Raw genomic sequence first — 24,419 nt, forward strand, 5'->3', positions numbered from 1 at the left:
CGAGGCCGCCCGAGCTAATGCTCACAGCCTCTGGCTCCCACCCCACACCCCTGATTCGGGAAGTCTGTGGCAGACCCTGAGAATCTGTGCTTTTCATTCTCGGGTGATGCCAGTGGTGTTGGGCCAGGAGCGGCTGCAGAGAGGAATCGGGGTCGAGTGCCCCCTTCTCCACTCCCTGACCTTGAGCAAAATACTAGTTCTTGTCATGGGTGCACAATGACAACGGTGGGTGGGTGGGTGGATGAGGATGGGTGGAGGGATAAATGGACAAGGTTGCACAGCAGACAGTGAAGGTAAAGATACAAGTGCTGTCATATTTCAAAGTTGAATGGCCCCCGGTGAGCACCAGAAAGTCCTGGTTGAGCACTGCACCTGCCCCTCTCCCCTGGGCCCTCTGTCTCTGGCCCCCGCGTCTCCCTCCCCACCACTGTCCTGTCCCTTGTCCTGCACGGAGCTCCACTGGTCAAGGAGCCAAATGTCAACTCATATCTCAGCTAGGAACTCAGCCGTGCTGGGGGCGGAGTGGGTGTATCACCCAGCAGCACACATTCATCGGGGTTCATCCTTCTGAGACCCTGGCCCACAGCGGCGTCCCCCACGTGCTCGGTCAGTTCAAGCAGAGGGCCTCTGGAGAGCTCTCAAGTAGGAATGAACATAGTTTTGTGACACACCTGATCTGGCAAACGTAGAAGCTTCTGGAAAGTAAGAGAACAAAGAGTGGCAAGTCCAAATATATGGAAAGTGCCCCGTCCCCCCGTCAGTCCTGGAGGAGGACCCCACCCCCGTCCCCGTGATCAGTCCACGGGAGAAGACCCCACCCCCGTCCCCCAGTCAGTCCAGGAGGAGGACCCCACCCCCGTCCCCCAGTCAGTCCAGGGGGAGGACCCCACCCCCGTCCCCCAGTCAGCCCTGGATGAGGACCCCACACCCCCATCAGCCTTGTAGTAGTTGGTGACTGTCACAGGCCCAGTAACCATAAAAGGATGCCTCACCAGGGTCTCATCCTGGGGAAGTTGCAATTTTTCTTGATTACTTTGGAGAAAAATTTTAGAGACAAAGAGGTGTGAGGGAAGGGGTGGGTTCCAGGTGATGACACCTGCTTCTCTCTGCTTCAGGGGGTGGGGGTGGGAAACTCTTAAAATTCACTTCCCTCTTTCTTGTTAGGTATGCTTTTCTAGTTTTGATGTTTGCTTGGTATGAATATGTAAATAGACCAAATATGGGCAGTTAATGAGTCACAGAAATCACGTACTCTTCTACAGAACGTAACATTTGAAAAAAAATTTTTTTAAATATTGTTTTTAACGAAAAGGAGAATTGTGTCTTACCACATAAAATCAACACATAGTTGTGAGGGGTTTTTTTTGTTTTGTTTTGTTTTGTTTTGTTTTTTTATCTCTTTAGTTTTTGTCCTCTGCCTAATACAGAGCTAGTGCTTGTAGCGTGTTTCAATCCGGACAGCCAGTCTGAGGTTTGGCCGTTAGGCCCATTCTATAGGTATGGAAACTGAGGTCCAGCTAGATTGCAGGACTGGTCAGTGGCAGATCTGGTAGTTGACATTCTCTGTTCTGCCCAAACCCCGAAATACCCATCATGCCACAAAGCCACAGAGTCTCCAAGTTGTGTCAAGCTTGTGAAAAGCTGCCCTGGAGGCCACACCGAGGTGAGTGGTTTACCCAGCAGATCCCGGCTGGCCTGTCCCATCTGCGAGCCTGCGGGCGCTCCCCTACCCCGCCGCTGCCGCTCCTGGGCTGTCCTGGAGGGCCCTCTGTTTGCTGCCCCCCTCTCCGTGGGTCACGCCCGGATCCGAGGCTGGGAATGAGCCCTGCCTTGCCTCTCCTCTGTAGCTGCTACTTGGTGGGCAGCAGTTCCCCGGGTGGGCATCACCCCGGGGCTGTGTCACCAGAATGCTTTTGGAAGCCAGACCCAGGTGCTGCAGTCCCCGAGAATCCTCCAGGTAGAAGGCTGAGGGTTTGGTCCCCCGACGCTGCTGATGGCACATCTATGTCCCAAGGGACCTTGAGCCAATGTGAATTGTCTGAACAAAGCCAGCCTGTGACAAGACAGCAACACCCCCCAGATCTCAGAGAGAAGCTCTGTCCTGCAACTCCTTAGCTGGCTTCCCTCTGCACAAAATTATACAGAGGTGGCGTCTGCTTGGGTCAATATGCAAAAGTAGGTAGTTAACCCAGAAATGCTGAAACATACCCTAAGAATTTGGAGAGTGTAATATTTAGTTTGGGAAGAGCCTTCTGTGCACAATGAGGCTATTTGTGTTTGCACCGTGGGGTCTGGAAGCCCTTGGTGTGTGGGGCTGGAATGGCCGGGGGGCGGGGGGAGCCAGTGGAGGCGGGGGGCAGGGAGCGGGGGTCTGGGCCCCTGCATTAGGCAGCCCGGCCGCTGTAGGGAAACAGATGTGCATTTCTCAGGGTGGAGGCTGGAGGTCTGAGGCCAAGGTTCCGCAGGGCTGGTCTGTCCTCAGGCCTCTTTTCTTGGCGTGTGGATGGCAGTCTTCTCCCGGTGTCCTCACGTGGTCGTCTTTCTGCGTGACTGGGTCTGATCTCTTCTTACACGGACCCCGGTCATATGGAGTAGGGCCACCCGGCGACCTCATTTTATCTTAATTATATCTTTAAAGTCCCCGTGTCCAAGCAAAGTCACATTCTGAGGTCCTGGGGTGGAACTTCAACACACAGAATTGAGGGGCCCACTGTTCAGCCCCGTGTAAAGCCGGCCCACGGCTCCAACCCTGGCTCAGACTCTGGGAAATCAGAGCCTCTGAGACACACAAGCAGGGCTCATCCAGAGGCTTGTGGGGAACGTGGACTTACTGTGTGACTGGGGGCCACTGCTGGCCCAGGAGAGGGCGGATGGCCACTGGGGCCTGGGTGGCGCTCAGCGTGGGCAGTGGGGTCTTGCACATGTCTGAAAGTGGGGCTGACTGAGTCGGATGTGGCCATGAGAGGAAAGGACGAGCCAGTGTGGCCCACCTGCCATCACTTATGTCCTCCGGGCCACCGACCCTCCTTGGGAAGGTAGTGTGTGACTGTGACGGGGCTTAGTGGGGCAGCGGGCTGGGAGAAGTTTCCCAGGATGTCCTCAGAGCAGAGTGGCCTGACGCCCCCCCCATGCACCTGTTGGAGGAAAGACTCCCTCCAGGGAGACCCAGCTGGGTGCAGGGTGGGCGCATCCCTGCACAGAACGCTGTATGTAGGGGCTTTCGACACGGTGGCCGGAGCGTCCCTGCAGCACTGAGGTCTGTCCAGCATGGTTATGCCCCCCCATGCCGTGCAGGCGTCTGCCTCGGTCATGAAGCCTCAGGAGTTGTTTCTTCAGATCCACTTTTAAGGTGTGTTGAGGCATTTTGGGAAGAACACCATGGAGGCAGGTTAGATGGATGTTGGAGGACGTGTGAAATGCGATGGAACGTAGTGCAGATTTGTGGTGGGTGGGTGTGGCTGTTGTCAACCGTTGACAAAGGGCATCCGCAGGAAGTTCCTGGGCTCCCACAGCAGGGATTCAGGAGTGGGTCTTAGGGATTCGAAAGAGAAGCCCTGGAGATGAAACCAGAGGTCTTTTCTCTTGGAGTCGCATGCCTGAGGTGTTGCTGATTTCCTGCCAACAGGGTTCTCAGGCTGCAGTCTCCAAGCAGGCATTGCCCAGGTGTTAGAAATGCAGGTCCCCGGGCCCACCCCGGCCAAGTGAGTCTGTGCCCGACCAGGTGCAGCTCAGTGGGGAGGTGGAAGCATCTGACCCCCTCAGTGGACTCCAGAGACAGAAGCGGATGGAAAACCAGGGGCTCCTTACACCTGTGCGGCCCGCTTGCCCGTCAGCTGACTCGGGGCCCCTCTGGGGCCGCTCCTGTGAGCTGCGCCCACGTCCCCACTATGCCTCCTGCCCATGGCTCCTCTGTCGTGTCTGTGGCTCACTCAAGTCCTGTGTGACCTCTCGTCCACGTGCCGCAGAAACAAGTGTTGTGTGGATGCAGGAACCGTGGCAGGTGGAGGAGACACCCAAGCATCGGATATCTGTGAATACCTCCCTGAGTTTCGAAAAGAGAATGTGTGATTGAAAAACTATAAATTGGTACCTGGACCTTCATGAACAAAGTGACTGAATGAATTGAGAGCTCACGGGGGAAAGCATCCTTGCTGGCCGCCCACACACATACACTAACTTCATCACAAACGATGTCCATGAAAGTCAGAGGGACTCAGACTTCGTGTCTGGGGCAACTGCTGCCCCTCCAGCCTGGGTCCAGAGGGAGGCCCGTGGAACAAAGCCAACCCCATAGAGCTGAGTGGGGTGGCACTGAATCGGGGGTGCATTGTTACCCAGCATTAGCGTGGCACTTGCTGACTAATACAGATGGTGTGGTCTGAACCAGCAGCCACCTGGTGGGAGATTGCAGTGCTCTCTCTGGCCATCGCTGGAAAGCAGAAGACCCAGCAGGAACACAGCCATGCCCTTCGAGTGTGCGTGCCCACCATGTGGCAGGACTGGAGCTGTTGTCTTGGCCTCTGGGTGGTGGGGCTGAGAGCCGGGGAATTGATGAGAAATTACAGAATGCAGATCTCGACTGAAAAGGAACATTTATCCCAAGGACGCCTCATGGGCGCAGCCCTGGGCTGATTGGTGAGAGCCTGTGGACGGGGCAAGCTGGAGACCTGAGGTGGCCCCAGCAGCTCTCAGATCCAGGGGCTTTAAAGTTGCTTCCCCTGCTCGAAATACTTTGCAAACGTCTCGGAGGTGTCCACGTTCAGTGAACACAGTTACAAGAAAGGAAGGTCAGCTGTTTGGAGACACTGCAAGTGTGGCTGAAAGGGTGGGTGTCGAGTACCCTTTAAAGCATGAAGGGGACCCAGGAGGCAATTCTGAAGGATGCTCTGAGCATCGGAAGAGGACCAACCAGTCATATCCATGCTTCTGCACTTGTCCACTAGTTGTCCCTTTGTTCAAGCAAAGCAGATGATAGACAGGAAGCTGGCTCCACGTAAGTGTGTTTGTGGGGGCGGTTCCAGGTCCAGACACTCCACCTGCTTCCTGTCATCGGGCACCCTTCTTGGCCTGTGTCCAGCATCTCTAGGTGACGGTCACACTGCTGCCGTCCTCCGTCCTCTGGGAAGCAGTTCCTGGGAGCAGCCAGCTCTCCAGGCCATGCAGCCCCCTTGCAGCATTTCATTGTGTGCTGTTCATGTGGTTTGCCGACTGCTTCACAGGTCGGCTCCGACCCCAACTATGTCAGGGGCTCCCGCAGAGTAATGGCCATGCTCCAGACTCCTGTGAACCTCCCCGAGGGGCCCCCACAGTGCCCAGCCTACAGAGGCCACTCAGGGTGGGGGTGGCTTCAGTCTGTGCTTAGGTCTCAGGTTTGCTGTGGCTTCTGTGGACAGCTGGCCTCCTGGGGGCGCAAGTGGGTGATCCTATATTCTCCACGCTGCACCAGGCACATACTCCTGGGGAGAGAACCTTCATGTGGGTGGTCCGCACCAGCCAAGTAAGAGGGTTCCCTCCAGCGTCACTCTCAAGGGCTAGTAAATGTAACAAGACATGACCTGAGAGACCCTTCTGTTGTCACAACCAGTGACAATTCAGAAATTGCAGTGAAGGGTTTCTGACCTCAACTGCTTGTCGAGAGGGTACCGTGGCCGAAAAACACGTTTTCACTAGAGAAGAGTAGTTCAGACAGTTGTTTGGGGCCCACAGATTCACAGCTTAGCAGAAGGTAGAGTCCAGAGCGGGACATGCTTGCTCCGGTGGCCGGAGTTCATGTGTCCTCATGGTGGGAGGCCCTCCTCTCTGCCCAAACCCACTTCTTCGCCAGAATTATCGTCTCCACATGAGTGCAAATCGTGAATCCTTGCCGCTGGGTTTGTGCGGTCATAAATAGAATTTCGAGCTTTATTTCTGGTCAGCTAAGAACTTATCTGATCCATTCATTTTATACCTGTGACTTTGGAAGAAGAAACCTCTGTTGTGTCTTTCAAAATGTGAACAAGCTCATTGCAGCTGTGTGATGTACACACAAACGTTCTAGAATCAGAGTCCTCGGTGCTCTTTGGATACAGTGTGGAAGAGGTTTCCTGCCTTGGGGATAACACTAACACCACCTCAGAGAGGCGGGTGAGCGCTGGGGAGGAGGGGGTCCCTGACCGGAACCCAGCCTTGCCACCTGTGGCCGGGTGGCGCCTGGGTGTCCTCATAAAGTGGATCCGTGAGAACACCTGCCTCGCAGGGCTGCCGCGAACAGCAAGGGACGTAAGTCCGCGTGAAAAGCGCTCAGGCCGCCTGTGGGCAGGAGGCCCACAGGAGGGAGAAGAAGGGGGAGTGAGCGTCTGAGCGGCGGGTGTGGGCTCTCCAGGGTGCGGCTGGCTCGGGAGCTTTCTGAACTTGACAGATTAAGTGGCATTTGCGTGTCTAAATTGGGTGTCGAGCAAACTTTCTGGCTTTTTGTTATTCCCTTGTTGTAGCGTGCCAAAAGTGAGTCCAGGCCCCAAAGCGTGAAAACCGATTTCTTACCTCTGCAGAAGGAGGAACTAGCATTAAGTCGCATTGGTGATGTTTTTAGCAAGACTTCAGGTGGACAAATGCCCCAGATGAGACTTCACTTTTGTCAGGTTACTTTATCTTCAAAGACAGTTTTCTGAGTGTTTTGATTTCTGAATCCTTGTGAAGGGAGGACATGTCCTTTGATGTTTAAATAGTAACAAAACGTGGAAAGTTGTTGAGTAGACGTGCATGTTTGGGCTCCATGGTTTCTCAGTTTTATAATTTTATCCATTTGAGAATTTATCAAGTCTCAAAGGGATTTTCAGCCCTTTTATACTGTTTTCTCTTCTGAAACCCAGTCCTTAGTGCTGGCAGCGTCCCTCATCCGCACGGACACATTCACGTGCAGGGAGCGTCTGCTGTGAGCTGACCGAGCCTGGGAGACGCCGCACGTCCGCCCTGGTGCCGCAAGACCCCAGATGCTTCGCTGCCAACAGTCTCCAGGCACAGACCCTCGGGCGACGCAGAAAGTGTCAGAATTTCACGTGGAAGGTTCAGGCAAGCTTTCACGTGCCACACAATATTCCCAATCAATGCGAGGAGAACATTTATTTAAAATTGTTGCAAACACAGCATAGAAAAGACCTAAGTCACCATGTTGCCTGTTGTCTGTTAGTAGGTTTCTAATTTCATATGACTAGGGCACCATCTCTCAATTTTGTCATGATTGGTCAGGTGTGATGTGTCCTTTATTTAAGACAATGAAGCGTGTTACTCAAAAAGCTCATTACGAGCGAGCAGCTCCAGGGTCTCTCCACCGAAGATCTCGCTGCTGGTGCTCAGAGACCGCAGCGTGTCGGACCTGTGGCGTGTCTTACGGGCTATCTTGACGGAGGCTCCCAGAGCTTCCTGTCTTTGTTTGAGGGAAGACGTTGTCATTGAAAAGGGCCGAAAGGCCCTGTTACACGGTGAACAACTAGTCGTGACCGGCAGCAGGACTCCGCAGGGAATCATCATCCAGTGGGGCGGCCCGGCTGCGGCCGAGGGCAGTGCCGGGCGGTGGGGATGGGACCCAGCACTGCACAAGAGGCGAGCTTGTGGGGCGTGTGGTGCCTGTGGGCCCCAGTGCTGGCCCGACCCCGGGGAGTCATCTGTGCACGGCAGGCAGGGGCGCCAGGCACCAGGAGGGAGGAGGAGAGGCAGGTGTGTCACCTGGCCCACAGGCCCTGCCAGCTTGCACCCGCGTGTGCTGGCCGTGTGGAAATGCACTGACGCACACGTGCACACCCGTGTCATTCTTACGAAGAAAAAGAGTCCTCCCGCCTAGTGGCTGCACGTGAAAATGAGCCGGCTGTCAGCCTGGAAGGACTTTCCAAGTACCTGGCATCTCGTTGAAGAGCTGTGCTAAGTGACTCCCTGCCCTCGCCCCCGCCATGATTAATTTAAGACTTTTTACTGCCAAAAGTCTTGGATGCCATTTATGGATACGAATTCCTCGACAGTAGCTTGAGCTCATGTTGAGTAAAATACACTCTTGGGGTCCCCAGAGACCCAGTTCTCCAAAGGCCCGCCGGTGCCTGCACTCAGCACACCGGGGTGGGCCTGGGGCCTGGGAGGAAGAACTTGGGTGTTCTGGGTTTTGTGACTGGGAGCTGAGGGAGGGACATGCCCGGGACGATGTGTGGTTTTGAGATGTCCGCCAAATCCAAAGACGTGAGCCTTCAAGACAAAGAGACCAAGAGACTGTGAGCAGATTCGTGTCTCAGAACTGATTTTTGGAAAAGGTTTTAAATAGTAACGTCTTTAAGACATATTTCCATAAAGTCGGAGACCCTGGGTCAGCCACGCCCACTTGCTGGAACAGCGACGCCGCGGCTGTGTGCACGTGCACACGCGTGCATCTGACTTACCAGCTGCTCTGTGAGCGGCCCCGTAGTTCCCTTTCTCGTGATTTTCTGTGCACACCTTCGCATTTACACGGGGAGAAATTCGGCCCCGGCCTCAGAACAACACATGACGGGGCTTGTGGCGGTTACTAATCAGTAGTGGCGGGCAGCTCCCGTGGACACAGAGACATGTCCCGTGGCCACGTCTCCGCATGTCCTTCCTGCGGTGCCCTGTGCTGAATGGAGCTCAGGGCTCTGGTCCCTGGTCACAGGAAGAGGGCTCGCGTCCTGGACGCACCACATCAAACACGCCATCTGTTTCCTCCTGACTGTGCGCCAGGACGGCCTCTGCTCGGAGGCCCGCGTGGAAGCGCAGAGATGGGCGGCTCGGCGTCCAGTGCGTTGACATTCTCTCCGTGTTGCTTCTCACGGACACAGCGCCGGGAGCCGGCTTCACCTGCTGCGTGCCGGCAGACACAGGCCAGCGCAGGGGGCATGGGCGCAGAGGAGAGGCGAGTGAGGCCAGCACCTGCTTGCACTCCCAGTGCCTCCCCTGCTCAGAGGTGTGAGCCTGCTCCTAGCCAAAGAGCCGGAAGTGGACCTCATCGGGGCTGAGCCAGCAGGTGTGCGGGACCCACACTGTCACCTCGGCCCCACAGCCTCCAGCTCTGGCAGGGAAGGCCTGGTGTTTGGCAGGGTCCCCCCAGCCTGTGAATGTCCCTGGGAGGAAGGTGGGTGCCGAGGGGCAGAAGGAAGCAGACGTTGTCTTGCTGCAAACCGGCTATACCGCTGAAGGGGTGCCCGTGGCTCGTGGGGTCAAGCGTGGCCATTCAGACAGACCCATGTGCTGACGCCCCCATGGGTGGGAGCGTACAGGAAGCACACGGGAGCCCTGGGACCTCCCCTGTGTCACACATAAATGGCAACTGAGTGAACTGCCCGGCGGGTTAGGTGTGAGGGTCGGAGGCATGTCCAGCGTGACGCCCACGTGGGCGCACGCTCTGGGACAGAGGTGGGGGCAGCAGGTGGCCAGGCAGTCTCTCCCCCTCAGAATCATCGTGGGCACCAGGGGCCAGAGCCTTGGGGTCCGGGGCACGATCGACATCGCTGGAAAGTGTCACTTGCCAAGCACAGCGGTGTTATCATTTCCTGCCTCCTGAGCTGGACGGCAGGCGGGGGTCACAGACGGCGGAATCTCCCAGTTTATTTCAAGAAGGCCCGGGGCCGTTTCCCCTCCCTTCCTCCCGCCTTGTAGCTGTTTGTTTGAACTTGAGATTTCCTGAGCTTGGAAGGTGTTTCTGACTTGGACAGCGAAGCAAACCCCTGACTCTGGGAGCCCCGGCCAGCACAAGCCCCTTTCCAAGGAAGGAAACGCCCAAGACCTGCAAATAGACCGCTCTGCAGCCTGGCCCCCACTCTGCAGAGCTCTCCTCTGACACCGCAGGCCTTGTGTCCAGGCTGTGTCCCCCCAGGTGAGGGGACAGGCAGGGGCCGGCCCTCCGTGCACAGGAGGTTCTGGGCTGCCCGCGCCCGGAGTGATTGCAGAACAAGGCCTGGAGGTGGAGGCCGGGGACTCTGAGAGCCGGTTGGACGCTCTGTTGTTCCTTAGGACTCGGCAAACCCAAGGTCACTGGAGGTCGCCTGCCCAGCTCAGCGTGCAGCGCGGGGTAGGTGCCCTCCCCCACTGCCAGTGCCCGCCCGCTGTGGACCGTCTGCAGAGGAGAACTGCAGGGCAAGGGAACTGTGCCCTGTGGAATCGAAGCCCCCGCTGCCGTGCGCGTCCCTGGAGAAAACGTGATGGCTGCGAAGGGAGCTTCTCGGGGGGCCCCCGGGGGGCCCCAGCGTCGGCTCTGGCTGCTGCCTCGGAGACGCCGGGGGACCTCGAGGCGCCCACAACCTGTTGAGGCGGGACGGGGTGGCACCACCCGGGACGCAGGAGCAGGTACGGGGTCCCTTCTGCCGGTGGGCACCTCCCTGTACATGTCACTGGGACGCGTGCCCCTTGAAGCACTTGGGAGGTTGGAAATGATGCATCGGGCTGTCTCACCGAAGCCGGACTGTGGGTCCGGCTTTACTTGGTTTACTGTCTTCTGCTTTTGAGGAGTGTGCTGAGTCTCTGCTTCGGCCGCGGTGGCAGGCGGGACGTGCGTGTGCCCTGCCCTTGTGTGCCCTTGTGTGCCCTGCCCTTGCGGTCTGAGGGGCATCCTGCCCTGGCATCCATCCCGGGCAGCCTCCAGTGCTCCCTCCCCTGCAGCCAGAGCCTAGGCTGTCCCCAAGGAGGCTTCTCTCAGAGGAAGGTGTGGGAATTCTCCTGGGTCTCAACATAACGTCCATGCAGGCTGACCTCCACCAGAGACTGGCGTGCTGACAGCTGGGGCTGGAGGAGGGAACCTGTCCCTCATTTCTGTCCTTTCTCCCGGAGACTAGGAAGCCTGAGCTTTGCTGTTGACCTTGGGGCAGCAGCTGACTGCAGCATCGGGCACCTTGTCAGGCATCAGATGCCCTTGATGTCTAAGGTGAACGATGCCAGAAGTAACAAAGCTAGCCCAACACGTCCCCTGGTTTGGGGGCCCCACGGCTCCTCCCTGGTGGGGAGTAGGAGCCTCACTCTGGCCCATTAGTGTCCCAAGAGGATGGGAGAAGCTGGTGCATAAAACTGCAGGGCTGAGGGCCTGGCCCTGGTGTGGCTGGTGGCCACGGGATAGTCTCAGCCCTGGTGTGGCTGGTGGCCACAGGGCAGGCTCGGCTGTGACCAGACAGCCTCCCTCAGTTTCTCTTTGGGGAAGGATGGAGCCCACACACTGAAAGCCTGATGGCCTCTGCTTCTCGGCTGTCACTCCCAGCTCACCTGCATCCGTGCACACGTTCAGGGTTAAAATAACAGGTCCTCGACTTTCTGGTGGATGCTGCCGACTCTGAGGAGTGAGTGGAGTCAGGTCCCAGAGGGGCCTGTGTGGACCCCTGCCCCAGCCTGGCACATGTTTGGGCCCCTCCTGACCCCCTCCCAAGCCCACTGTCTAGAGGTCATCGGATGTGGGCTCACAGGGGTCCCTGAGTTTTCTGACCAGACTGGCCTCGGAGGACCTGCTCTCTGAGAACCCCCAACTCTGAAGGACTGAATTAACATCCAACCCCTGGAGGCCCCATGGGGGAGGGTGATGTGGGGCCTGAGCCTGCCCCCCCCCCCACATCAGCCAGGTGACCCAGATGGTGAGGTCAGTGCTGCAGCGATGTCTGCTCAGGGTGCCCGGTGGGGTGCTGACCCGAGAGGCTTCTCCACCAGCCCTAGTGCCCACGAGAGGCTGAGTGTGCCGGCTCATACTGGCACCAAGGTGGATGATGGGCAGTTAGGTGCTGAGTCCTGGGTCCTGGCGTTCAAAGAAGAGTGGGGGGTGCTAAGGAAAAGCCCGAGTTCCCTGAAAGTAGCTCTAAGGGACGCCCAGCACTGGGGGACGTGTGCATTGGTACTTGGCTACGGTGTCTGCTGGGTCTTGCCCGTACGGCTTTCAGAAGAGCCAGATCTGCAAACCTGGCTCTCAACTCTTGCAGAGCTCCGGGAAGCAGAGCGCCGTGCTCTCTGACTCCCCAGAGCATCCAGGTGAGATCAGCCAAGACCCGCGAAAATGAGGAGAGAGTGTGTGGTTTTGTTTAAAGTGTGTTTATCAGAGGAAATACTTGTACTGAGATGCTTCCTTACGGGCTGTGGTCAGACTGGCTGGTAAGGACAGGTTTCTTGCTCTGAAGAAATCTGGTGATTCGTATTATTTTCATCATTGTAAACTTCAGGCAACTTGGTTGAAGTCACTGCTTCCGGCGCCTCACCCCAACTCCCCGTCTTCCACCAGCCTGCTTGGGGACAGCTTGGCTCAGGCCTGGGGACAGTTCTGGGACCTGACGCATCTGGGTCTTTGTGGCGTCTTGATCCTGGAGACCCACAGCTGCTTACCCCCAGCCCCACTGTCTAGCTGGCTTGGACTGCCTCGCTGGCCCAGGTGTGTGGACTCTGTCCACTGCCGTGGTCCCTGAACAGAGTGAGGGGGAGGGGTGCCTTACCCCGTCCCTGTGGAGTTCCGTGCGGTAGGCAGGGCTGTGACGGTGGCACAAGGCAGCCCATGCCCCCCTGGATTCTGAGAGAGCATCTCCAGGTGGGGACTCAGGCGTCACACCCCAGACCTGTTAGAGACCCGCAGGCTGGGAACAGAAGGCTGGTCAGGGCGACCTTGTCTCTGTGGTCCTCACCTCCCTTTCAGCAAATACGGCCTCCGCCTCTGTTTGTTCCCAAACATCGTCACCCGTGTCAGGAGCATCGGACCTTATCAGGTGGAAGAAGGTGGTGGTGTGGGGCTGCTCTGGGCATCTTGTCCTATGTGGCGCTCCCAGCATGCACACATCTCTCTGCCAGCAGGTGGGCCCTCCTTGCATCTGACCTTCCTGTCGCCTCCACAAAAGCTCAGGGAAGTCATGCCGGCAGAGCTGTCCCTTGTCCCTGAACTGAGGCCAAGACAGGCCAGGACGTTCCTTCCTCCTTGGGCCGCCAGAGCCGGCCGGCCGGGGTCCGTGTGTACTTACGCAGGGTGGGGTGAGCAGATGTGAGCCTGTGGGAAGGTAATCACCCTTCAGTGTTTTGTCTCTGTTCATGGGTGAAACGGAAGTAAAAAGTCAGCTGGTCCCTCACGCAGATTTTAGGGAGCAAAGTTCAGTGGGAGAGGCTGGCAGGTGAGCAGGGAAGGCGGCAGAACCGGGAACAGGGACAGCCATGGGGGACAGAAGCACGGCCCGAATCTCCGTGGCGGAGATGAAAAGCTATTACGTCTATTCTGAGTGGTGCTCCTGGCTGCTGTCTGTCGCTGAGGGTGAGTCCCTGGATCCCATCAGCCACCGCCTGTTGGGGTCTCTCCCAGCGCTCCTGGCTTTGGTGGCCGTGGTGTGATGCAGTAGCCGTGCCTCCTGGAGACGGTTCCACACCTCCCGTGGTGAAGGGGGGATGTCCTGTGAGTCACAAGCAGGTACCTGTGGGGCTCAGAACAGCACAGGGAACGGGTGTTACGAGTAGGTGAGCCTTTCATCCAAAGTTATCATCAGACAGCTCTGAGTCATGCCCTCTGCTACCAAAAGCCAGGGACATCCCTGTGTCTAGAGGGTCAACTCCACGGCTGGCCTGAACTGGACAGCAGGGAGCGTGGCCAGCACCAGGCCCATCAGAGCCAAGCTGGGCCTCGTTTGGGGGGCGCTCCATGTGCAGGGGTCCACACGCTCCATGCAAACAGAACAAAAGCCACCAGCTACTTGGTGTTGATTATGCCCCGACAGAGTGACACCCAGGGTGACCTACGGGAAGGTCAACTGTGCTGTAGTTGAAATGCAGTTTGGTGACACTTAAGGTGCTTCCATGGTCGGCTCCAGGGAGCTGCAGAGCCCAGCGAATGCCCCTGGAGCCCTGGCCGTGCACCGGGGCTGAGCAGGTGTCCTGTCCGGAGTGGGGCTCCTCCTCCACTTGCCCCTGAAACTCACGAAACCGGCCGCATGTGAATCACATGGTTTCTTTACTGGCCCATCTTGTCTGTGAGGACAGATCTGTGGTGTCACTGTGACCAGGCTGGGAGGAGGGATCACAGCTCCATGAAGACAGGATGTTCAGATGTTTACCAGGCCCTTCGTGTGGCCCAGGGTTCGCGTTCTCATCCTCTGATGGAGAGCTTTGTGGTCAAGTCTGTGCCTTGGTGTCTCCTGTGAACAATACCTGCTTTACCACCGAGGACGGCCAGGCAGTAGTTGTCCGAAACAACATTGTGTTTCAGACTAGGGGCTGTCGGGAGCGTGGGCACCAGCGGGTGATATGTGTAGGTGCTTGGATTTGCTGCAGGACCCACAGTTGGTTCTGTTGGTCTTGTTTCTGTGACAGTGGGGATGGCGCCAAGCCAGACAGCCCGGTGGTGGCCCCCCCTGAGGACCCCCAGGAAGGCCAGCATGGCTCAGCTCAGAGAGGGGCTTGGCCCCTGGGCTGATCTGTTTATGCAATAATCACATGCTCCTCCCCACAGGGAAACTGAGGCTGAGTGAGGGTTGAAGCTTCCAACAGGGGCTGCCCCTGGAGGGGGCAGGTGGGGGACAGGTGGGGGCCATGGGGCAGTTGAGTGGCTGCCACTGGAGGGGGGCAGGTGGGAGGTGGGTGGGGGCCGGGTGGAGGGGGCAGGTAGGGGGCTGCCACTGGAGGGGGCCAGGTGGGAGCCAGGTGGGAGGGAAGCTTTGGGCTTCCCACCAGCCCCTGCAGACTTCCTAGAAGCTCCTTTGTGTGCACACTGGGCCGTCCCTCCTGCACCAGAGGCAGATGCCTCCAGCCCACCTGCGTGATGTCAGTCCCAGGGCAGAGTTTCTGCTTTGTTCTCAGCCCTTTTCCTCTCCATTTTCACTCCACATCCAGATTCCCCTCCCGGTCGCCCCCACGCCACGGTTCCTGTGACCGAGAGCGGTGCCTTGACGAAGTGGTGGCCTGGACCCAGGGCCACGACCCTGCCCTTCCCACCTCTCGGCCCACAGCTCTGGCCTGGACTCGGAGTGGAGTCAGGGCTGCAGGACAGGAGTCACCCTCCTGGAGCCCTGGGGGCATGGCCGAGGGGCATCTGTGCAGTATGTGGGAGCCCAGCCCGACAGAGCGTCCCCCAAAGGTGCTGTAAGGTGGGGCGGTGGGGGGGCTGTGCCTTTCTGGGGACACAGTTGCTCTGAGGACACAGACGTGCCAGCGTGTGTGACAGCGTGGTGTCTGCGCTTGGATGGGATTCCCCAGCAAACCTTGTCACCAGCGCCTGGGGAGGGGGGGGACCCAGTGGGGCACAGTGGTGACTTTGTGCTCTTTGGGGAGGAAGATGGGGCTCTGAGCAGACCGTGTCTGGAAGAGGGTCGCAGGCGAACATATACCGAGGGTGATGCTTCTGTTCGGGGGGGGGGGGGCTCCACCCGGTCTGTCGCGATTCAGAGGAAACAAGCTGACATCTGTCAGCACGTGCGTCGTTTGCTCTGTGGGTACGGCTGCCTCTGCCTGGGGTGTAGGGCACTTCGCATGCAGTGTCTACTTGATTCGCTCTTCCCTCACACCGTGTGGAGCAGAAGGGTCAAGTTAGCGCCTTCCACAGGTGGGCGTCAGCCCTTCCTGTGTGGCCCTGCATGTGTGTGCGTGTGGTGGCACGCTGGCGGGCCCCAGAAGACCCCACAGACGACTTTCTGCAGCGGCAGGAGATCAAGGTCAGTGTCTGGATTCGTCATTCGCTCATGGGCTCCATGTGACATGCAAAGGGACTCGTAATTCAGGGACATTTTCTTGGGCCACATCAACCTGGGGCGTGGTCAGAGCTGTAGGAAGCCTGGTCCATACTGGCAGCAGCGTGGGTGACGGAGCCCCTCTTTGTCACCGTCCTATGTTGAGAAAGACCCAGAGGTTCCGTTACCGTGCTGGCAACACCCGTGTGAATCCTGGCATGCGATGGTTGCTCTGAACCCTGCAAGGTGTGTGGGCCGGGGGCAGGTTCCTCAGGAACAACACGCTAAGAAAAAACGACAGACGCTTATCCTGCACGTGGACCCAGACCAGTTGGGGTGGGAAGCCACGGCCACGGCCGCCCGTTTGCACTTTCCTTCAAAATACTGTGAACTGTTTGTTCTTGCGAAGAAACCTTAATTTTCCAAGATTGCCTGAAAGAGGTGCCTGAGTACTCGCCTCACCGTGACGCCTCCACAGGAGTGAGTTCTTGGAAAAATAAAAGGTTTTCTGGGTGAAGCTAAGAACAAAAGAGTAAACAAAACGTTTCAAGGCCTGAGAAGCGCTCTCGTTCACGCCCGCGCAGCAGGTAGGGTCCCCCGCGCCAGGCCGAGGCTCCGTGCTGCAGTGAAAGAGTGTGCATCAGGCTGCACAGTCTCTGTGCAGGCCAGGGCTGGGAGAGCCCGCCTCGGGAACCGACCAGCTGCGGGCAGAGACGTCCATCCGGGGGAGGAGACTCCTGCACACCCACCCCGTCCCCATGTGATGGTTGACAGGGTCGGCCGGCGGCCGCGGGGAGGGGGCTGGAGGTGTGCTCACTCCAGGACACACAGTCTGAGCGCCACCTGACAGCGAGCCGGGCGTTGGCACAGGACTGGGGTGAGTCCCCGAGACAGGCGGGCCAGCGGCCTTCCTCTCCGCCTCCTCGTGCTCCACAGCGGGCTGTCCAATTCCCCAATCTCGGCGCATTTTCCTGAATGACACCGGCACCTTTCAGACACGTTTTCAGTTGCAGTGTCCATCCCGTGGTGAAATCAAAGCAGAGTTTTTTAGCATGATTTCATTAGAATGTTGGAAATTGGACCAGAAGCTGTTGAGCATTCCAGAAATCTGCCAGATAGTTGTGAACGGATTAGGTGAGAAAGGCATCCTACATGTGATGGCTGAAATGAAATTTGCATTTTTTTTAAATGAAATTTATTGTCAAATTGGTTTCCATATAACACCCAGTGCTCATCCCAACAGGTGCCCTCCTCAATGCCCATCACCCACCCTCCCCTCCCTCCCACCCCCATCAACCCTCAGATTGTTCTCAGTTTTTAAGAGTCTCTTATGGTTTGCCTCCCTCCCTCTCTAACTTTTTTTTTCCTTCCCCTCCCCCATGGTCTTCTGTTAAGTTTCTCAGGATCCACATAAGAGTGAAAACACATGGTATCTGTCTTTCTCTGTATGACTTATTTCACTTAGCATCACACTCTCCAGTTCCATCCACGTTGCTACAAAAGGCCATATTTCATTCTTTCTCATTGCCACATAGTATTCCGTTGTGTATATAAACCACAATTTCTTTATCCATTCATCAGTTGATGGACATTTAGGCTCTTTCCATAATTTGGCTATTGTTGAGAGTGCTGCTATAAACATTGGGGTACGAGTGCCCCTATGCATCAGTACTCCTGTATCCCTTGGGTAAATTCCTAGCAGTGCTGTTGCTGGGTCACAGGGTAGATCTATTTTTAATTTTCTGAGGAAACTCCACACTGCTTTCCAGAGCGGCTGCACCAGTTTACATTCCCACCAACAGTGCAAGAGGGTTCCCGTTTCTCCACATCCTCTCCAGCATCTATTGTCTCCTGATTTGTTCCTTTTAGCCACTCTGACTGGCATGAGGTGGTATCTGAGTGTGGTTTTGATTTGTATTTCCCCGTTGAGGAGCAACGTTGAGCATCTTTCCTGATGAATATGGTTGCAAAAATTCTCAACAAGATACTAGCAAATCGAATTCAATAGCATATGAAAAGGATTATTTACCATGATCAAGTGGGATTCATTCCCGGGCTGCAGGGCTGGTTCAATATTCGCAAATCAATCAATCTGATCCATCACATTAATAAAAGAAAAGAACCATATGATCCTGTCAATCAATGCAGAAAAAGCATTTAACAAAATTCAGCATCCTTTCATAATAAAACCCTCGAGAAAGCCAGGATAGAAGGAACACACTTAAACATCATAAAAGCCATTTATGAAAAGCCCACAGCTAACATCATCCTCAATGGGGAAAAACTGAGAGCTTTTTCCCTGAGAGCAGGAACACGACAGGGATGTCCACTCTCACTGCTGTTGTTTCACATAGTGTTGGAAGTTCTAGCATCAGCAATCAGACAACAAAAGGAAATCAAATGCATCAAAATTGACAACGATGAAGTCAAGCTTTCTCTTTTTACAGATGACATGATACTATATATGGAAAATCCGATAGACTCCACCAAAAGTCTGCAAGAACTGATACATGAATTTAGCAAAGTTGCAGGATACAAAATCAATGTACAGAAATCAGTTGCATTCTTATACACTAACAATGAAGCAACAGAAAGACAAATAAAGAAACTGATCCCATTCACAATTGTACCAAAAATCATAAAATACCTAGGAATAAACCTAACCAAAGATGTAAAAGATCTGTATGCTGAAAACTATAGAAAGCTTATGAAGGAAATTGAAGAAGGTATAAAGAAATGGAAAAACATTCCGTGCTCATGGATTGGAAGAAGAAATATTGTTAAAATGTCAATACTACCTAAACCTATCTACACATTCAATGCAATCCCAATAAAAATTGCACCAGCATTCTTCTCGAAGCTAGAACAATCCTAAAATTTGTATTGAACCACAAACGACCCCAAATAGCCAAAGTCAAGTTGAAGAAGAAAACCAAAGCAGGAAGGATCACAATGCCAGATTTTAGCCTCTACCACAAAGCTGTAATCATCAAGACAGCATGGTATTGGCACAAAAACAGACACATAGACCAATGGAATCAAATAGAGACTCCAGAATTGGACCCACAAACATATGGGCAACTAATCTTTGACAAAGCAGGAAAGAGCATCCAATGGAAAAAAAGTCTCTTCAGCAAGTGGTGCTGGGAGAACTGGACAGCAACATGCAGAAGGATGAAACTAGACCACTTTCTTACACCATTTACAGAAATTTGCATTTTAAACGTTCATGAGGCTTTTGCTTTTCCTGCCCAGCCAGTGAGCTGGGCGATGGGCGGGAGCCCTGCAGGCCTTCAGTGACCAGAGTAACTTGTGTCCGGTTGGGGTCTGCTGTGTTGTGACTGCGACCACAAGCCCCCACCTTGGCCAACATTTGGGACTTAAGGCCACGAGTGCTGTTTGTTACTTTTTATTTTGTACACACTGTACTAATCTCATGGTATTTAAAATAATTCCTTAACCAAGGACAGCATCACCTTTTATTACTAGAAACCAGTGTGCCCTTAAGAATAACTTGCATTGTTGCCACAAAGCCAGTGTGAGCACATCCAACCCATCTGTCCCCCTGTTAGCATTCGGGCTTCGCTCCTCGTGGGCAGATGTGGGGAATAAGCGTGCCTCCTTACAGGAAGGCGTGGAGCTCACGTGGAGCCGCCGAACGTGGTAAAAGACGCCTTCTCAGCCGGGTCTCTTTTGTGGAACAGACATAGAACCTTCTAGTGTTGGATTTGGGGGGCACTTACTTTGTTCACCACTGCCCTTAACACTCCATTAATCAATCTACGTTGACCGTCCCACATGTTTATCGTAAATCAGCACAACATCAACAACACCAAAAGTTCGTTTATGCTCTGACATCAAGAGCACGGATTTTCCATTATATTTGAGCAACCCCAGCAGCCACGCCATGACTCAGGACTCCCAGGATGTCACCACGCGCCGCGATGGAGTGCCCCGGGTCACCGCCAGGGCCCTCGAAAGCCGAGCTCCGAGAGATAAAAGGGGGCACTTTCCATCCACCACTGGCGTTAATCTCATGTCTGCAGAGCGCTTAGGCCCAGCACAAATCCTGAGACGCTCCCAACCTGGCCTTGTTTTCGTCTGCACCAGTGCACCGAGCGTCAGGCTGAGCTCAGGTCCTGTAAAGACCAGGGGTCAGGGCGGCTCATGGTTGTGGGGAGGCCTATGGTCTCTGGTGGCTGCCCGGTGACACGGGGTAGGACGTCCAGGAAGAGGAGCATACATGTTAATATGAACGCAGGAGCAGAGAGCAGACGGGTGGTTCACGGAACCCCGGGCAGTGGCCACAGAGGCAGATGGGGGTTCGGTCCAGGATCTTGACTCCAACCAGAGACACAGGACTTCAAGCGGCTGTGTGTGTGGCAGTGGGGTGGGGTAGGGTGGGAAGCAGAACCTGGGACAGTGCAGGCCACAGAAGCGAGGCTCTGAGCCACGGTGGTAGCATAGGTGCCACTGGGCAAAGTGCTGGGAGGAGGGACAGGGCTTGAGTGTTTTATGGGGGACAGAGGAGAAGCCATTGAAGGAGACAGACGTCAGAGGAGGTGAGATGAGGTGAGGGAGCCCTGCTGTAGCCCCCAAAATGCCCGTGACAGCAGGGACGTGGGTCTGAAGGGCAGCAGGCCATCCTCACTGGTGAGTCACAAACACCTCACGAATGGCTTCAAGTCGGAAGGTGCGTTGGCTCTGCCGGAGATCTTTGCCTTAGCAGGAGCAGGGGCCAGGTGAGGACAGTGGGGAGCACGGGCCATCAGCCTGTGCGCAAGTCTCATGCCTCTGAATAAAAATAGACACGTGGGGCGCCTGGGTGGCTCAGTCAGTTGTGCGTCCGACTTCAGCTCAGGTCATGATCAGGTCCGTGAGTTTGAGCCCCGCATCAGGCTCTGTGCTGATGGCTCGGAGCCTGGAACCTGTTAGGATTCTGTGTCTCCCTCTCTCTCTGCCCCTCCCCCATTCATGCTCTCTTTCTGTCTCAAAAATAAATAAACGTTAAAAAAAATTTAAAAATACACATGAAACACAGAACAGCAACAGAGACATGGCTTCACTGACATAGAAAAGGGAGTGTGATGTGGCCACGGGGAGGCCTGGCGTGGCCAGCAGGGGCACTAGGCCCACGGGTCTCTGCACTGCTTCCCACGACTGTGTGTGGGTCTACCATGATCTCCAAGTAAAAGCCTAATTTAACAGAGATAAGAGACCTTTGGGAGCTTCTGATCTGGGGCTGGCCTCCATCTGTCCATCCCTGCTGTGGGAAGCCTCGGGAATTCCGCTTCCCCCAGTCCACCACTTGCCCCTTCCCGGGCACCTGTCTGTTGGACCACGGCTATTTTGTGCCTCATGGTTGTCTGAAAGTAAAAGGGGACCTCAGATTTCTGGAATGAAACAAGGACCCTCCGGGATGATTAACCACTTCTAGAAGCCTCGGAGGGAGGTTCTGGATGTGATAGGTCCTTCAATCCTGCCTGGGAATGCAGTCTCCCGAGAAGCTGCTGGGTGCCCACACTCGGGACCCTGCACAGGGTCAGGGGCCTCTGCTTAGCATCCCAGAAAGATAAACTGGCCGGGTTGAAACAGTGACAGCACAGGGACGAAGTCTGGGGTCAAGACTGGGATGGTCTTTCAAGGGTTGAACCGAGTCTATGAAGAAAGTAGAGTTAACCATCAGTGGAGTGCAACCCAGAGAGAGAAAACAGGGATATGAGCGGGGGCTTGGGCTGAAAACAGGAGTCATGGCCCTGACTATAACCAGCTGCAGGGCTCCAGGGTGTCCAGGGAACGCTGGGAAATGCAAGAGTCCCTGCAGCCTGAGGTGGCTAGACCCCTCGGATGGGTCCTGGACCCCCCTGCCACCTCCCTTCCCGGCAGGTGCAGGGACGTGCCGGCAGGGACAACTGTGTCAGGTCTGGTGGGTGTGCCTGCGGCCAGAACCCTCCCTGCCATGGTTCCAGACATCCTTCCGTCCACCCGTCTGCCCGAGGAGCGGCTCGACTTGTCCCACTGCTTGGGGATGTGGGACCCTAGGCCAGAACCCCCACCACACCCTTTGTCTCAGGACGAGGTCAGGCCTCTGAACAGGTCTCTGTTCTCTGGGGCGCCTCTGCCAGGGCCCGGGGGCAGCTGCTCCCCCACACTGTGCGGACAGCCCGCTCCATCTGGGTCCAGCTGGCATGGGCCCCTGAGCCTTGGCGCCATCTGGAGCCCGCAGGCCTCGTTCCTCGCTGTGTGCTGAGGCAGAGGCTCAGTCTTCCCATCCACAAGGTGGGAGCGACGGTGCAGGGCCCCTGCAGTTTGCCCAAGGCCAGTCTCAGGGATGCCCAGCCCCCGTCTTCTGTCTTCATGCCACTCAGTGTCGGCTGCCCTGGGTGGGTGGGGGGGGGCCTGCCTGCTCCTGGGGTGAAGGGTGGGGTCCCCGCACCTGGCGCTTGGTGCTTCAGTCTCCCTGCTAACTGCTAACTGCAGCTCCATGGAGAGAAGACCGCTGGCAATCCAGGGGCAGAGCCCAGGGCCAGGCTCGGGGACCACCACACCCTGTCCTTGTCACTGTCCCCTGTCAGAGCGCAGGCCACCTGTTTTGTTTAAGACTCTGACCTTAATGACTCATCCCTCCAGGTCATTGCAGGGCTGCAGCCAGCTGCCAGCAGCCCCACCCCGGGCCCCACCTATGACCCCAGGAGGGAGAACAGGAGGTGGGGGGTGGGAGGAACTCTGAGCCCACAGCCCATCACAGGCATCTTGGCTCAGACCCTAGCGGCCTTCCCATGCCCTGGCGGTGGGGCTGCTGGGATGCAGGATGGGGTCCGGGGAGGCCGCACCCTGTCTGTCACCTGGGACAGGTGGGCAGCAGCAGAGGTGCTGGTGCTGGAACACGGGGCTGGTGACCCCCGAGGCGGCAGACACGGCCCACGGCCCCTGCTATCCTGGGCACTCCCTGAGTGACCGAGGCAGCTCCAGGTCTCGGGTGTGCCCCCAGACCCAGCCACACAGTGCAGGCTCCTGTCCTGTCTGCACACCCAGACCCCTACCCTGGCCCTCTTCCCGAGGAACCTCTGAGCCCCGGGCCGTGCCTCCCTCCTCCCTCTCCGGGTGTCCCTCCTGAGGGGCCCTTGATGCCATATCCGTCCCTCCACGTGCTGTCTCATGTCTGGTCCGGACCCCTTCCTCAGATGCAGATGCTATACCTATGGGTGCAGGCCCCTTGGCGCCCGCCCCGAGCCTCCAGTGGGCGCCAACACCTGGGTGCAGCAGCCCTAGGTCCTGGCTCCTGTGGGCGAGGCCTGGCCTGCCTCTCAGCTGCTCCTGCCTCTCCCACCGCCCCCACGAAACTCAGGCTCAGCCTGTCAGACATGCCTGGCCCCACTCCTGTGTACCACGGGGTCACCTACCAAGCCCCTCCACAGAGCAGCCTGACCCCAGCTCGGTGGCCGGGTTGGAATCCAGAACTCCCTTTGGGAGCCTCGGTGGGTCCCGAGCCCCCGGCCATCATGGTCCAGAGTGTGTCAGTCACCTCTGTGCACCCTCCGACCTCTGGCACACACCACACACCACCTGTGTCCTCCTGATGGTGGGGGGACACGGCTGCCTTTCCTGTCTGGGGTGGGAAGCACTGAGTCAGGCGGGCGGTGCCCTGAGCCGCCATCTGAATGCCGCACGCCCTCCACCCGACACCCCCAGCTCCCCGGGGCGAGGCCGACTTGCTCCCAGACCCACGGGCGTCTCGTGGAAGGACTCGCCCTGACGGTGTCCATGCCTACGGTGGCATTTTAATCAACCTGAGGCTCCAGCTGTGTTTGTGTGTACCCGGCCCCAGCGCCCGCCCGGATTTATTAGGTGTGTGGAGAGAAGTTGTTGATCCAGGAGGAGGAGGACGAGGCTCCCGCCAGCTCACCCCAGGTCACAGCCTGTGCCCTCGAGAGGGGAGCGATGGCACCTGGGTCCCAGGCCACGCCTGGACGAGGGGAAGCCCACGGCAGATGTGATGATGGCTGTGGCTCGTGGGTTTGTTTTTCCAATGAGCCAAAGAGAGCCTTCCAGTTCAGCTTGAGGAGACCGGGCAGGGGGCCACTGGGCACCTGGTGTTGGCTCCAGGACCTTCAGGGGGTGGAGTCCAAGCCAGGGCACCCGGTGCTCACTGGCGACCCCCTCTGGGCCTGACAGAAGTGCAGTGAAGTGTGAGACTGGTGTATAAGAGGAAGGGCAGCTGAGGGCCGCATCAGGGTGGGGTGCCCGCGTGCCTGATGGGGCTTCGCTGTCCTCAGCTGACGGGGTTACCAGAGCCGGTTTGAAGTCAGAAGGAAGGGCAGCCTGAGAGAAAGAGGGAGGAACAGTTGGGGGGTGCCCAGGACAGCACCATCGCAGGAGAAGCAGCGGGTTCGAGGGCAAGAAGGACAGGGATAGAAGGATCCAGCCGAGCCAAAGGAGGGCAGGGGGTTAGGAAGGCAGGAGGGGGGCTCCAGAAGGGGATGGGAGAAGGGCTGGGGGCTGGGGGCTGGGGGGAGGGGCCTCAGGAGGAAGACAGTAGCCTGAGTACACAGCAGCCATGGTGTCCAGCTTCCCCGGCTGCCCCAGTGGAGCAGACACCTGCCTGCCTGGGTTGCTGTGGTGACGAGACAAGGCAGGTAGTGAGGGAGGTGCTGTGCTCTGGATGCAGGAAGCAGCGCCGCCCCCCCCCCCCCCCCCGCCGGCATCTGGCAGAAACTGGCGGGAGCCACTCTTTGGCCCTGTTCCCTGCACCGTTGCTGGAACGTGTATTAAGGTCATGCAGATGCACCT

The 24,419-nt window shown here is 56.8% G+C and overlaps 1 protein-coding gene across 11 annotated transcripts in view; it reads left to right on the forward strand.

Annotated features, from left to right (window-relative positions):
- Positions 1-24,419, forward strand: part of MCF2L (MCF.2 cell line derived transforming sequence like) — a 132,751-nt gene that overhangs the window by 37,977 nt on the left and 70,355 nt on the right. Inside the window, exons 1-2 of one of the 11 annotated variants that reach the window (XM_006927406.4) lie at positions 8,513-9,847; positions 9,985-10,317. The exons of 9 other annotated variants lie outside the window; for them this stretch is intronic. In XM_006927406.4, coding sequence (XP_006927468.1) covers positions 10,173-10,317 — 145 coding nt within the window. In that variant the 5' untranslated portion in view covers positions 8,513-9,847; positions 9,985-10,172. Of the gene's footprint in view, positions 1-8,512; positions 10,318-24,419 lie in introns of those variants that run through there. One more of the 11 variants, XM_011280911.3, reaches the window with a different exon arrangement.

The sequence above is a fragment of the Felis catus genome, chromosome A1, assembly GCF_018350175.1.
Source record: "Felis catus isolate Fca126 chromosome A1, F.catus_Fca126_mat1.0, whole genome shotgun sequence".
In the NCBI taxonomy this organism is placed as follows: domain Eukaryota; kingdom Metazoa; phylum Chordata; class Mammalia; order Carnivora; family Felidae; genus Felis; species Felis catus.